The 13886-nt window shown below is 39.7% G+C and overlaps 1 protein-coding gene across 1 annotated transcript in view; it reads left to right on the forward strand.

Moving 5' to 3' along the window:
- The first annotated feature begins 412 nt into the window (after window positions 1-412).
- Window positions 413-13886, forward strand: part of LOC122767187 (proton myo-inositol cotransporter-like) — a 58553-nt gene continuing 45079 nt past the window's right edge. Inside the window, exons 1-3 of the mRNA XM_044022582.1 lie at window positions 413-1249; window positions 11146-11305; window positions 12733-12941. Coding sequence (XP_043878517.1) covers window positions 637-1249; window positions 11146-11305; window positions 12733-12941 — 982 coding nt within the window. The 5' untranslated portion in view covers window positions 413-636. The remainder of the gene's footprint in view (window positions 1250-11145; window positions 11306-12732; window positions 12942-13886) is intronic.

The raw sequence follows: 13886 nt of genomic DNA on the forward strand, positions 1-13886 counted from the left end.
TTTATATTAATAGGACCGTACTGTCATTTTGTAACCTGTATCTTTTGTTTATCGTCATTTTTTTACAGTTATGTCTTGTACTATTTAAAAAGAGCAGATGTTGAATCATGAATTGCATTCATGATTATGCATTCATGCATTAGGATGAGTTCACGGGAAACTACAGCAGACATGCTATTTATTTCATTTCTTCAGTGTTTTGTTATGTACATACATATTTTACAGGGTGTATCATTTTGTGGGTTTTCTATTTTCAGCATAATAATCGAATAGTTGCTGATGAGTCCTCACTCCAGCATCATGCTTCCAAAACATTTCTTTGCGTCATGCCGACGCTAGTAGTGACGAAGTGCTCCAGAACACTATACTCCTCCTATCTTACCTTTGCTCCCAGTCTTCTTCAGGACCACAGGGATGTGATGCTCTGACACTCCCTCACTCACAAGGCTGCACAACAACTTTACTCTGCAGCCAGTGCTTTTATTTGGTGGAGTGGTGTAGGACAAGCAAACTTACTGGCAGTAAACTCCAGACTGCGGGGGGTGCAAGAGTTTGCTGTGTGTTTTGTTTTTTACTTTTCTTTTCTGGAAGCAACAAATACAATCCAGCAGTCCTGTCCTGTGCTGTGTTTCCCATATGTCGCGAAAGCATGACTACAACCTCCGTAGTATGAGCAACCTGATGGGCGAGCGGTGGAAGAAAGCGGGCGACGGAGGAGAGCGGAGTCTCATCAGAGCTCCGTCCAGCGCCAGCATCGGCAGCCACGGCGCCTCCGTCGGAGCTTCCACCGCCACCGGTGCCCCAACAACATCAACATCATCATCATCAGCAGCAGCAGCAGCAGTAGGTTCAGCCACAGCAGCCTCCTCCTCCACGGGGGACCTGGAGAGAGCTGCCCGAAAGCAGTTCCAGCAGGATGTCACGCCCGGTTTCGTCTATGTCCTGGCTGTGTTCTCCGCGTTGGGGGGCTTCCTGTTCGGGTACGACACCGGGGTGATCTCCGGGGCCATGCTCCTGCTGAAGAAGGAGCTGCACCTGAACGCGCTGTGGCAGGAGCTGCTCATATCATGTACTGTGGCCGCGGCTGCCCTCTCCGCCCTGCTGGGCGGCTTCCTCAATGGGCTCTTCGGGCGCAGAGTGTGCATACTGTTGGCCAGCTTCTTCTTCACCGTCGGCGGGATCGTGCTGAGCACCGCCCCCGGCAAAGAAGTGCTCCTGACGGGGAGGCTCATAGTCGGAGTTGGGCTTGGTAAGAAATAGGGCTTGACTTATTGGCTAAAATATTATCACTATAAAAATGTTATGTTATAATGATGGAGATTAATATCAGATAATTAGACAGTATTGTCCCTGAGTTAATGCCATTAAGTGTGTTTTTTTAAAGTTCTGGTGTATAAAAAAAGTAGGTAAAATGAACCAGCAGTATATCAGTCTATGAAGTTTGTGTGAAGTTCACGTCATGTGCAATCAGACTCCCATTGGTCCAAGTAGTAGCTGTCAATCACACTGTGTTCACTTATATCTGCTAACCCCTGTTATGTTTTCGTCTAAATGGAAATTTCCAAAAGTGATACCAGCAAAATGAACCAAGTAAACTTTTTATCGATGCTATAAATCAAGTGAGAAGTGGGCTAATTTCCCCACTGACTCTCACTGTAAACTCAGTCTCAGTCATCCAGGTCGTAGTCTTCTTCAGTAGTCAGCTGTAGTTGACTGGACCTGGTTAAGTTGAGTTGAAACAGTGTAATCGTCCTCTACAGTGTCTAAAGGCTATTTCTGTCCTACTTCCTATGGCTTCACCTTTCAAAACAGGAAGCTAATTACATTAGGATATGTGAAGACCACCACAGTAACCCGTCACGCTGCGAACAGGGAGGGTAAATGGAGGAACTCTGCACTCTGCATTCTCACAATTAGATGTCACAAATTATTATGCACTGGCGGACCTTTAAACTTGATGATGCTTATTTGAGAATTTTGAGCATGCAGTGTTAAGTCAGTGCTACAGACAACTGTTTTTTTTCAAGTGTTTTGCAAGGAAAGCATCACTGGGTTAAGCTCTCAAATTAGTTTTAAACTGCATTAAGTCTGTGACAGACCTAGACACGAAGTAGCTCTTAATTGGAAATCAGTGAAATTATCACTACCAGCTGGGAGCACTAATGGCAATGTGATACTGATATTGATTTTTGCTTTAACATTTCCGCCCACACTTGTTCTCCATCACAAGGTTCAAAGGTCAGACTCAGATTAACTGTCATAGGTCATAAAGCCTAATATATTCCCCCCAACTACTTGGTTTGTTGCGCTATGTGCTCCCTCTGTCTGTTTCCTGACTCAGGCCTGATATTTGCAGTTACTCACAGCTTCTGATTGCACAGCATGTCCCTCTGCTTGTTCAGTTTGCATGCCACTGGCTGTTAAACAACTAGCTGTGTAATTATCCTTATTGTGATCATTATTTGATTTGGTTCAGTACCATCAAGTGATAAAGAGGGGCAAGACAAACTGATGGTGGATATCGCAGCAGCGTGTCTAAAGGAAGCCAAGATAAAGCCACAAAGTACACAGGAGACGTTCAGTGTCAGTAAGGCTGCCTTCATTAGTGTTGGGACGTACGTACTGCATTCTGCATGTGCAGAGAATAGCTTCACACGTGCATACATGCCCGCGGATCTGTTCTTATTTAAATGAGGCGTCGGTCATTCTACGCATGCACACTTGATCTCACATTCCATTTTAGTACCAGTGGTTTCTGTTGAAAGTGACTGGAAAGTGTTAAACCATAGGAAACGTGCATTGGCCCCATAGTGGCATCAAAGTGGTGTACACGGAAATGGGTGGATGATTAATTTTTCCTCATGCAGACGCTAGCAGACTTCTGCACACATGTGCCCACAATAACCCAAGTGTTTTGTATCTGTATCACAGTCCAGATAATATTGTATTGAACATTTCTGATATTTCAGTACCAGTCCCAATTAGACACTAATTTTAGATTGGCTGCTCTATCCCTAACACACAAACACACACACACCTGTACATCTTTCTTCTCATTTCTTTCATGCATGTAAATGCCTATTGAATTCCTATCTGAATTTGCTGTTACTCATGAGTCACATCCTCTGTGCAAAGGGCTGTTAGAACTGGCTTCCTAGGCTAAGCACCCTGCTGATAGCACTTGACCGCTGCTGCCTCCTTGAGAGTATAGTAAGTGCTCTTCTCTGTGATGCGTGGAGGGCTTTCAGACTGGTTTCTCACCTTAGTTCATTTCTGGAATCGGAGAGGAATGTGTTGACTTCCTCTACCTTAAGATTGGCTTAAGGAGTGCTATTTCTAATGTGTTGTGCAACATATACTCCCAATTAGCATGTTTATTTATCTGGCATCAGAAATATGCAGATAGGGAATGCTTCTGGGTTAATTTTTCCATTAGTTAAAAAGGAAACATTACTGCTTAAATGGCTGGTGGAAAGCAGGAGATAATGTGTTAAAGCAGAACATTTTTATTTTAGCAAACTCCCTTTGGGGTCATCTGATTTACCAGCAGTGCTGATGTGAAAAGTGAGCTTGGATGCAGTGAGGAAACAACTAAAACAGACAAAACCTAAATAAATATATGCGTTTCTTGTGATGTTTTGGCTTCAGAAGATAAACAGTGTATAGATAGTGTGACACACCACTGATTCTATATAAAACATTAGCCTTTCGTTTTATATTAAAACAGTTCTCAAGCAGAATTAGCTCTGTAAAGACTGTTCTGGCTGCTGTATTTTCTTTGTTTATCCCTACAGGCTAATTCTTAAAACATATTTTCTCAGTACAAGTATTCTCCTCATAGGAGATGAGTGCAGTTTATCAGAGCCAGCCACTGCCACTTTTTCTGATTATAAAAAATATTAAAAGCATAACTTTGAGTAGATAACACAGTAAATTAGACAGAGGGATCCAATCAAGTCATTATACCCACTATCTGGAATACAGAATTGTGAGCATGTTTATAAAATTCTCCATTTTATTCAATTCTCCATTTTTAAATCTGGCCACCCCTTGAATCCTGTCCATCATTACTTTTTCCGTCTAACCATTTATTCACCACGCTGTATTTAAAGCACCAAAATGAAGCCTAATGAAGTATAGGTTATATTTCATTGGGAAATACTGTGGATTACTTTGATGGAATCACATTTTCTTATTGGAGATCTACAGCAAATGTATTAATTATTATCACCACTTTGGCCATTAAATCATTCAGCTTGTCCACCAAAACGCACTGTAATGATCACGTGTGTAAAATAATTAAATAAAAGGATGTTACTTGTAGCATAATTAAAAAAAAAGTCAATGTCAAGATTGTCCTTAAATATCCTATGTTCAACTTCACAATTTCTAGCATTTCATCGACAAAACATTTAAGTTAATACATCTTTAAATGTATGTATATCTATATATATTTAATTTTTGCTGTAGCTGTGCTTCAGGTGACTTGGCACCATTTTAATTGAATAGAGTTGGTAAGATACAATGTTTATCTTGTTGCTTGTCATTTCTTCTCATCTCCAGACACAAATAATTGTATTATCTTGTTGAATAAAATGGTCTGTTAACGTTACAGAATGTAAGACAGCATTGTTAGTATCAGTAATGTTGCAAATGAGTGTTTAAGTTGATACTTATTTTTAATATCAATTAGTATCGGAGTATCTTTAGTTTTGACAACCCTGCAGGACAGTAATGGCAGGGTTGTGCTATTGCTTTCAGTGTTTGTTTACAATCAGCTGCAGCTCATGAAAGGTGTAGGGGATACTTATTTTTTTAAGACATTATAGATAAAAATGGTGCTTCCTTTTTCCCAAAACATGATTGAAAATTCTGTCGCACACACACACACACACACACCCTGATTGCTAATGTAGAGAGGAAACTAATCACCCGTGTCATTTCGGCTATTATAATTGGCTGTTTCATTGTAAATATCTCCTCCCCTTCTGCCATCACGATGTTTACCCATGCAGTTATCTTCATTATTCAAGCATGCACGAGCCAGGAGCTGATAGATAATCACGACACATTCTTGCGCCGCAATTAGTGCTAGGGATGCTAATAAGGGGGCACTTTTCATTGCATCCAGTTGTTCCAGCACAAGCCTTTCACCTTTACTCTTTTATCAGTATGACTGCCTCTTCCCAGAGAAGCTGATTGCTTAGGATTTCTGAGCTGAACTCCCCCAAAAAAAAAGGTCATCAGAACAGGAGGGGCCATACCTTAAGCCCCGCCTCCCTGTATTGCTACCCATAAGCCTCTGGTAGATCTGCTTCTGGCCAGTTTTCGCTGTGCTGACCTTTTGCCTGAGCTCAGGGACTGTTGTGTAATGTGAGTCGTTGTTAGTCTGAGTAGACAGACAGTATTGAACTAGACTGCCAGGATTGACAGTGATTTATTACATGACTTGACAACTGTAATCAAATTTAGAGGGTTTTTTTTGTAGCACAGGATATTTCGAGAAAGATGTTTCAATCTTAAAGCAGAAATCTGTTCTTATTAGCGTTATCTTAGGTTATTTTACATGTCCAGTCAGCAGTAGGTCTGCTAGTTGCAAAAAATAACTTTTGGATGGAAATCTATGATATTGATTTTGTAAATATTGTATTTCCAACTAGAGAAAAATGGACAGTATATTATGGCACATATAAGTGGACACTAGTGTTTTTGTTTATCTCAATGAACCAATTCCCAATATTAATTTTACATCAGTAAATGGAAACATGCATAAATGTGCATTAACTATAAGGATATATCTCCATGCAGACAGATACTGTAAAATAAGTTGTTGAACGGGAACCCCATAAAGGTTGTCATCCTAAGTATTGAAGTCTTTGGTAACCATGGTCAGACTTTAACTACAAAGTCTGAGTTAATATGTCAACAGCTCCTTTTGCAGATACTTTGATTTTGGTTGATTTACTGCCACATTAAATGCCCCATTTGCTTTCTCATATTTGTATTCTAAACTAATTTTCAGCAATATTTTTACGTCACTGTTTTCAGTAAAACTCCACAAGTGAGCGAAACTAACAAACATTTTCCCTATGAATGCTTTTCTTTTTTCTAGGATGTGATACTCAGCTCAGGTTGTAGTGCTCCCACCAAATCTCCCCTTCAAGCAGTGGATTCTCTGTCAGCAGTCGTAATAATTGAAGGGTTCACAAGATAGTTTTTCATTTTAAAAGGCTTCTCTCAGATGAACATAATGAATTCTTACAATTGCTCACAGACAAATCCACATATGCACACCAAAGCACACACACACACGGTGTGTATAATCATGTATTCCGGCTAAATTATCCAGCTGTCGAAAATGTAGTGTGTATTGTCCTTGAAAGCAGTAGATGAAGGGTCCAAATGAAATTGTGCTGTTAATTACTTTGTAATAACATTTAATTATTACCTTTAGGCTCACTAATTAATTGGTTGGTTTATGTAATGAAATCACAATTCTTGCACTAACAAGGTGGAAGCTAAGTGGGAACATAATGAGACATTTGTTTGTATACATATTTGTTGTTGTAATGTGGAAACCACTTCTCTAAAATGTCAGGTGTTTGGGAAATGATTTGGTTTTAGCTTGACAGTCATGGAAAAGCACATAATATGGTTTTAGATAAACAAATTTGTTGAAAAAATTCAATGTGAAATTAGGCACACATCACTAAATTTACTAAGGAAAAGAACCTTTCCTGCATTTACTGCTAGTTTAATCGCCTTACCCACCACTTTCCGAGTTAAAAGACCGTAGCAGCTTCATCTGCAGGAGTTCACTCTTTTCCTCGAGCACCACATTTTCACGGATCCTCCATTAGCCTTTAATTAGCTTCCTCCATCACAACCAGCTACTTAGCAGCAGAAAATGTCCTGTCTGTGTTCTTACTCCATCACAGTGATGGAGGAACTAGTGAAGTATCTGCCTTGCACTCTGATCAAGTGAGTCGGTGTCGAGCTTTGTACTTGGTGCCTAAAGGCTGCTTTCACTAGACCAGACAAATCCTTTGTTTAACCATGCTGTGCTGCTTGCAGGCTGAGCCTGACCAGACAATGACTGTGTCTCTCAATTTTTCTGCACACACAGCAACACACTATTTAGGTGTTGGGTCTGCACCCTCATTTCTGAGGCTGGTTAGGTTTACGGCTAAGAAGTAAATTATGTTTAGGTTAAAGCTAGAATAGAATAGAATAGAATAGTCTTTATTGTCATTGCACAAGACGAAATTTTGTTGGAGCGGTCCTCCAGCTGCACAGGGAAAATGAACATATATCCATACATAAATATACAATAAAACGCAAATAGTGCAATTAGGTTAGGATTAGGCACTAACTAGTCATGGTTAATATTAGGGATAACGTGTTGTGTAGGGTGTCCAACTGAACTGGAAGTCAATGCAGTGCATATTGTGAGGACCTTAATGTGTTAGCACAGACACATTTTGGGGACTTGTCTTCCTTATGGGGGACAAAAAGTAAGTCCCCATAACATAAATTATTACATTTTAAGGTGAAGACATGTTGTATGATTAGGATGAGGATTAGAGCTGAAACAATTACTCAATTAATCAGTTATTAAGTTAATCATCAACTACTTTGATAATTGATTAATTATTTTGAAGCTTTTTTACATGTGTGTGTGTGCACATGTGCGTGTTAGAGAGTGAGAGAGACAGAGACAGGGTTCCTGGAGCTGTCCCTGGTTCTGAAATGACAGCTCATTATTGAAAAACGGAACACAGTGCACCTATGTTTGTTTTGGAATTTCTTATTCATGCAAGTTAATAAACTCCTCTTATTAACGTATTACTAACTTATTAATATAAATATAATGGCTAAATCATTTTTTTTCATCATCATCATTTTACTTGATAATTACAAATAATACTGGTTATGATAAAGATTCAACTTTCCCGTTAACTTTCCAGTTTGATTAGTCAAGGAGCTTCTGAGTTAATTACAAATATTGATCACTTATTTAATCAGTAGCTTGAGGATATATCAGTAGGTGGTACAACCACAAAGAAAATCCAGCATCTAAATGGAGTTAAACCGAGGAAATGAATGATATAAAATACATGAATAACTATAAATGAATAAATTGGGCTAAATTGGGAGAGTTTCAGTCCCAGTTTCATTTTCTAAGGTCAATAAACTGAAGCAACATAGCAATACTATGCAGCAAAAGCTAACTGGCTTGCAATGGTATAACCTTTAATGGGCTGCACTGCACCACGTATTATAAGATGTGAATGGAAATTATTAATTTCTCCATGGATGCATCAACATCAGATGTAGTATCTAACAGGTGCACAGGCTGTTTGTAGCATCAGGCGAGGTTTGCATGGAGACAACCTGGTGATGCTTATGGCTTAAATAGATAAAACCAAGGAACCAGCAGGGAAAACTAGCAGAGAGGAGAGGGTGGAGGAGGTCAATTTGTGTGAGGGGAATATAGATAGAGGCATTGCTGCTGATAAGGATCTGTGTGCGTGTGTGGTGTGTGTCTGTGCATATGTTTTGGGTGTGTGCATATGCATAATCTGGCATAAGTATAGAAATATACAGTCATATTCAGCTGTCGGGTGGGTAGGTGAACAGCTGGAGAACTGCTCTGAAATCAGATCATAGTCAAAATGTGGTGTTCAGTGATCATGGGTTTTGGAGGAAAAAGCTTTTGCAAGTTTATCAGCTGATTAATCAACGATGAAAAAATATTAGCTGCATGATGCATCCTTTTGTATGTTGCACAGGACTGTCGCTGGATAGTATACGCACAGAAAGTCAAACAAGTTTCCTAGCTGTGTTTTCCCTGCTGGCTTTGTAGTATATTTTCAACAGGTGTTGCACAGATGTTTATTTTACAGTGTAGGTCTATGGAGCTTTGTGGGCTGCAGGGAATTTTACTGTTGTAACACACCAAGTGACCAATGGGGAAAACTGGCTGTAAGGCCGAGTGATTAAACCATAATTAACTCTCTTACTCTGCTTTTACATCCACGGATACTGTTCAGTTGTTTAAAATGTTACAGACTGTTAGTGGTGCATGTAATAGGACTTGAGGACTTCTGTCAAACTGCTGAACGGCTGTGTTTTTTAGTAGTATACATTTTTTCTGAAACTTTCTATAACCACTTCTTTGTGTTTTATTTATTTATTTACATGTTTATTATTATTATTTATTATTATTATTTTTTGTATTTGCCTCGCTTTACATGCACAATTTTGCTGTTGCATCTGTCTGTCTTGACATAAAATAAAGTATCATCAGCATTATGTTGTGAACTCATATGACAATAATTTGAATTCAACAGACATTTGTTTATGTATATTTTGTTCATGTTAATTAAAGTCATGGAACGTTTTCACCTGCCAGTTAGAGAGACATACCACTGGATTTTAAAGCAATTATTTAAAACCATCATGCTGTTTAACATGTTTTGAAAATGAATGCATTGTACCTTGTTGTGCCATGTTGTTCTTTCAAACTGGCACAGGTCGTAAAAGTCAGAGATGCAAGTAGACTGTAGCTTATTTCAAAGGGGTTTAGGTTTTTCTGTCTGTCTTTCAGCAGCATCTCTCAAAAGCATATCACTGGACTTCCATCAAAATGCCCTGAACAGACAGACTTCATGCCAGAGAGCATTTAATTCGATTTTGACGGGGATCTGGTTCTTGGAATTCTGCCATCAGATGATAATCCTCTGTAAACAAACTAAGATAAAGACTTGACTAAACATTCAGGTTAAGTTTGCACAGTCACTAAATCAATTTGGGGGCGGAAATGCCAGAGACATGATTTATGTCTCTCACTCGAAAACTGGTTTGAAACTGTGAGGGCCTCTCCTCTGAGTATTCAATCATTCAGCACTGAACACTAGACAGAGCCATAACTGCAGGGTGTTGAAATATGAATGTGCCCCAATAGAACTGTGTGGTTTAAAAAAGAAAGTTGTTTTTTTTCTTTGATAATGATTTTTTCATATTAAAACTCATACGTGAGATGCTTTGTATCAAGCCGACAACAAGCAAAAATGAAAAGGAAATCTGCCCCACTCTCAACTATTGATTAGTCTTCACAGAGCTGCCACAGTGTGGTGCCCGCTCAGAGACAGCAAGGCTGGTTTCTCTGCAAGTGGTTTCCATAGCAACAGGTAGCCATGTAGTCATGGCGGCTGTTAAGGGCAGGGTGGTGGCAGCAGGGAGGGAAAGGGGGGTTGGGGGTGGTGTACAAGGCAGTGGCAGACTATTAATAGAGCTTATCAGGAGCCAGCTGCAGAAAGCTGAGGTCTCATGGTACCTCGTCGTCAGATCCATCCTGTGCAAACACATGCTGTTTGTCCTGTGTGTATGTTATTACAGTGTGCATTGTTGTGAATGTGTATCCAGTGTGTGTGTGTGTGTGTGTGTGTGTTTGAGAGCTGTGGATTGGATGGCTGCCCAGTCAGTGTGGTGCACAACCCATTACTGAGGTCGACTGTTTTGTTGTTGTTCTGGTTCTGTAGAGTTTATTTCACTATTACTGTTGTTCATGTCAGGGTGAAAGGTTAAAGTAACTTTGTCACATAAATAGTTGGAAAATTAAAATCACTAGTAATGACTTTAAAACAGCTGAACTTGTGATTTAAAAGCTAGAGATATGTAACATTTCTGCAGTAAACTATGTAAAAAGAACAACAACACAATTGTTGTATTTTGTTCATTAGTGTGCTTTTGTAAGCCAAAACACTCTTTAACGCCATAGAAATCCTTATTTCTATTCTAAGCAATGTAATGTTTCATTTGAATCAACTTATTTCATTTGATTATGTGTAATTGACACTAATTACACCTACCTATTGCAGTTACCGCATGTACGACAAGCTCTACCCGTAATTCACAAATGCACATGGGAAGCAAACAAGACTTCAGGACAATTCCCATGATCCTACACTGCTTCCTGATGTAGTCACACTTGGTCTTTTGTTGATTTTGTTTGATTGAGAGTTTAGCTTTTTTAAAGCAAGTGTCAGTCAGTGCATTTAGAAACAGCTTGTAAATGCCGAACAGTACCTCCCACAGACCAACCATTGCCTCTCTCCTGCTCTTCTTGTCCCTGCTGTGCAGGTATTGCCTCTATGACAGTTCCTGTGTACATCGCTGAGGCCTCTCCGCCCCACCTCAGAGGTCAGCTGGTGACCGTTAACACCCTCTTCATCACCGGGGGACAGTTCACTGCCAGCCTCATCGATGGTGCCTTCAGCTACCTGCAGCGCGATGGGTGGAGGTCAGTAGTCACACAGACTCACATTTCACACACATCAAATGCAGGGCTTCAGACTCGCTTTTACAGTATAGGTAGCTAGCCTGTCCTTACAAAATCTCGAGTTACATGCGGTTTTCTTAGATGACTGTATACAGTGAGAAGTCTGTTGTAATTGCTCTCTATAATCTCACCATATGATCATCTCATCATTAGATATGATATCAGCATTTTTATCATATCAAATGCCAGAAAAAGTCATTACAGGACAGACGTTCATTTGAAATGTCAACTGATGCACAGGGCAGCAACATTTACTGAGAGCAGCCACACTTTCTATTTGAAAAGATACAGTATGCCTCTGTCTGGGTTCTCTTTTAACCGTTACCTTCTTGACTCTTTTGTGCTTCTGCTTGTGTCCTTTCCTGTCGTCACACTGAACACACACTGGTTTGTAGCCTCCAGTGCGTGTGAACGTTGTGAGACGCTGAAGATAAGAATCGTCCTTTGCAGAAGGATTTGCAGTAGCAGCAGTTCTGATGGGAGACAGCTGAGACCATTTCCTTGAAGAGATCGTTTATAACCCTGTGGATTTGTGTGATTCGTTCCTGATAATGTCTCTTCGCAGGCACTTACTGAGTTTAGACTATGAAGTTTGACGTCATTCTTGGAGGATGGAACGGAATAATAGCTTGATTGAATGGTTTGTTTTTGCTGAGGTAAAAACATGGATTTTGTTCCCCCACTCTTTGAGGACGCATGAAACAGCCTCCTGTTGCTTCTAATTGTAAAGATAAAGCCATCATATTGATAATCTCCTTCACCTCTCTTCTACCCGTTGCCTACATGCCTTCTACACCTTGCACACATGAGAGGATACAGAGAAACAATTTCACTCTCAACAGAATATTCCAGTGTACGGATGGTTTTGTTTCAGTAATGTTATTCCTTAATTACAGTGGAAATGTATGCCTATTAGTTTTGGTTGGCTGTCAGCAGTTAAAAAGGCAAGGCAAGGCCTTGCATAGCGCCTTTCATGCAGCGAGGTAATCAAAAGTGCTTTACAGAAAACCAAATGGTTTTGAAACATAGCAGAGCTAACACAGCAGGAATAGTTCAAACGAAAAAACAACCTTGCAATTGATACAATTTTAAAATGGAAATAACAAAAAAGACAAATGATAAAAACAAAGAAATTGCCATAATTAAATAAATATAAAGAAAATAGAATATGTTACAATAGAGGTGTGGTTTAAAAGATCCTGAGGCAATTGTTTCATTAGTTTATTGACTGTATGCATGTAAATGTAGTTTATTTAGATACTAAATTATTGTTCACCTTAGCCCTATGGTTCATAAAAGGTTATACTTTTCCAGAATAATACAGTACATTATAACTGTTATTGCTGACTGTGGTGATGTAGTTTCTCCGTACCTCTCTGCCTTTTCAGGTACATGTTGGGCCTGTCAGTGATTCCTGCCTTGATCCAGTTCGTGGGATTCCTGTTCCTGCCGGAGAGTCCTCGCTGGTTAATCCAGCGTGGACTGACCCAGAAGGCCCGCCGTGTGCTCAGCCAGATCCGAGGGAACCAGAACATCGATGAGGAGTACGACAGCATCAAGAACAGCATTGACGAGGAAGAGAAGGACAGTGGAGGAGGTAAGGGGGTCAAAAGTGGGGGTTCAGAGGGTTTGAGAGCGATAAAAAAAAAGTTTTATTATTTTGATTCTGACTCAGGTTCTAATCAAAAGTCGGAAAGGAACATATTTTACTTTTTTCATAGTAAAACAATCTAGCAGTTTTCAGCTTTTACTTTTTTTATGAATAACTGGATGTAGATAATTTCTATGGAATTTGAAATTTGATTTCATGAAAATCATTAATAGCTTTATTGTTAGTGTCAAATCATACAAAACCAAACAAAGTAAGTAAACAAAGTTTTCTAGTTCACTATAAATCCAGCTGTAAGGTAGCTTTAGCTTTGCTCGTTTGTGGCTGAAGAAAAAATACTTTGGTCTGCAAATACAATATAATATATTAAACTGCATCATCATCACAGTCTTCTAGAATTTTCTCCAAGCACAGATCTCTGGCACCATCTGTAACAGTAAGTCACCGGTCACTTGTCACCTTTGCAAAGGCTCTCTGAAAGACCATAACAATGGATGACCCCGTCTAAAGGAACATAGTAATTCTTTGCCCCTGTTATTAACACTTGACAGCTGACAGAGGCTCGACCCTGAACCTCAAAGGTGCCAGTCCGCCCTTTTCACTCACTTAGATTTCCTCACAGTTTATGTTCTCCTCCAGCAGTGAGATGAAGTTTTAAATTATATACTTCCGACTTAAACGACAGTCAGTTGTAACATTCTCTTGGCTCCAGCGGTAATGGCGGTGACCTGTCTCTCAAGCAGTGTGAGCAGTACTGTGGCTACTGGAGTTTGAGTTTCTGTGGACTGGGTTAAGTAACCGGTCACTTGTCACCTTTGCAATGGCTCTACAACATTTACAAATATTACTTCAAACATAGTTCATTTTTGTGGACCAGTGTGTATGAAGTGATGAATGTGTTAGATGAATGTTTGTGAGAAACCCCCACCTGCG

The sequence above is a fragment of the Solea senegalensis genome, linkage group LG3 (genome assembly GCF_019176455.1).
Source record: "Solea senegalensis isolate Sse05_10M linkage group LG3, IFAPA_SoseM_1, whole genome shotgun sequence".
Lineage (NCBI taxonomy): Eukaryota > Metazoa > Chordata > Actinopteri > Pleuronectiformes > Soleidae > Solea > Solea senegalensis.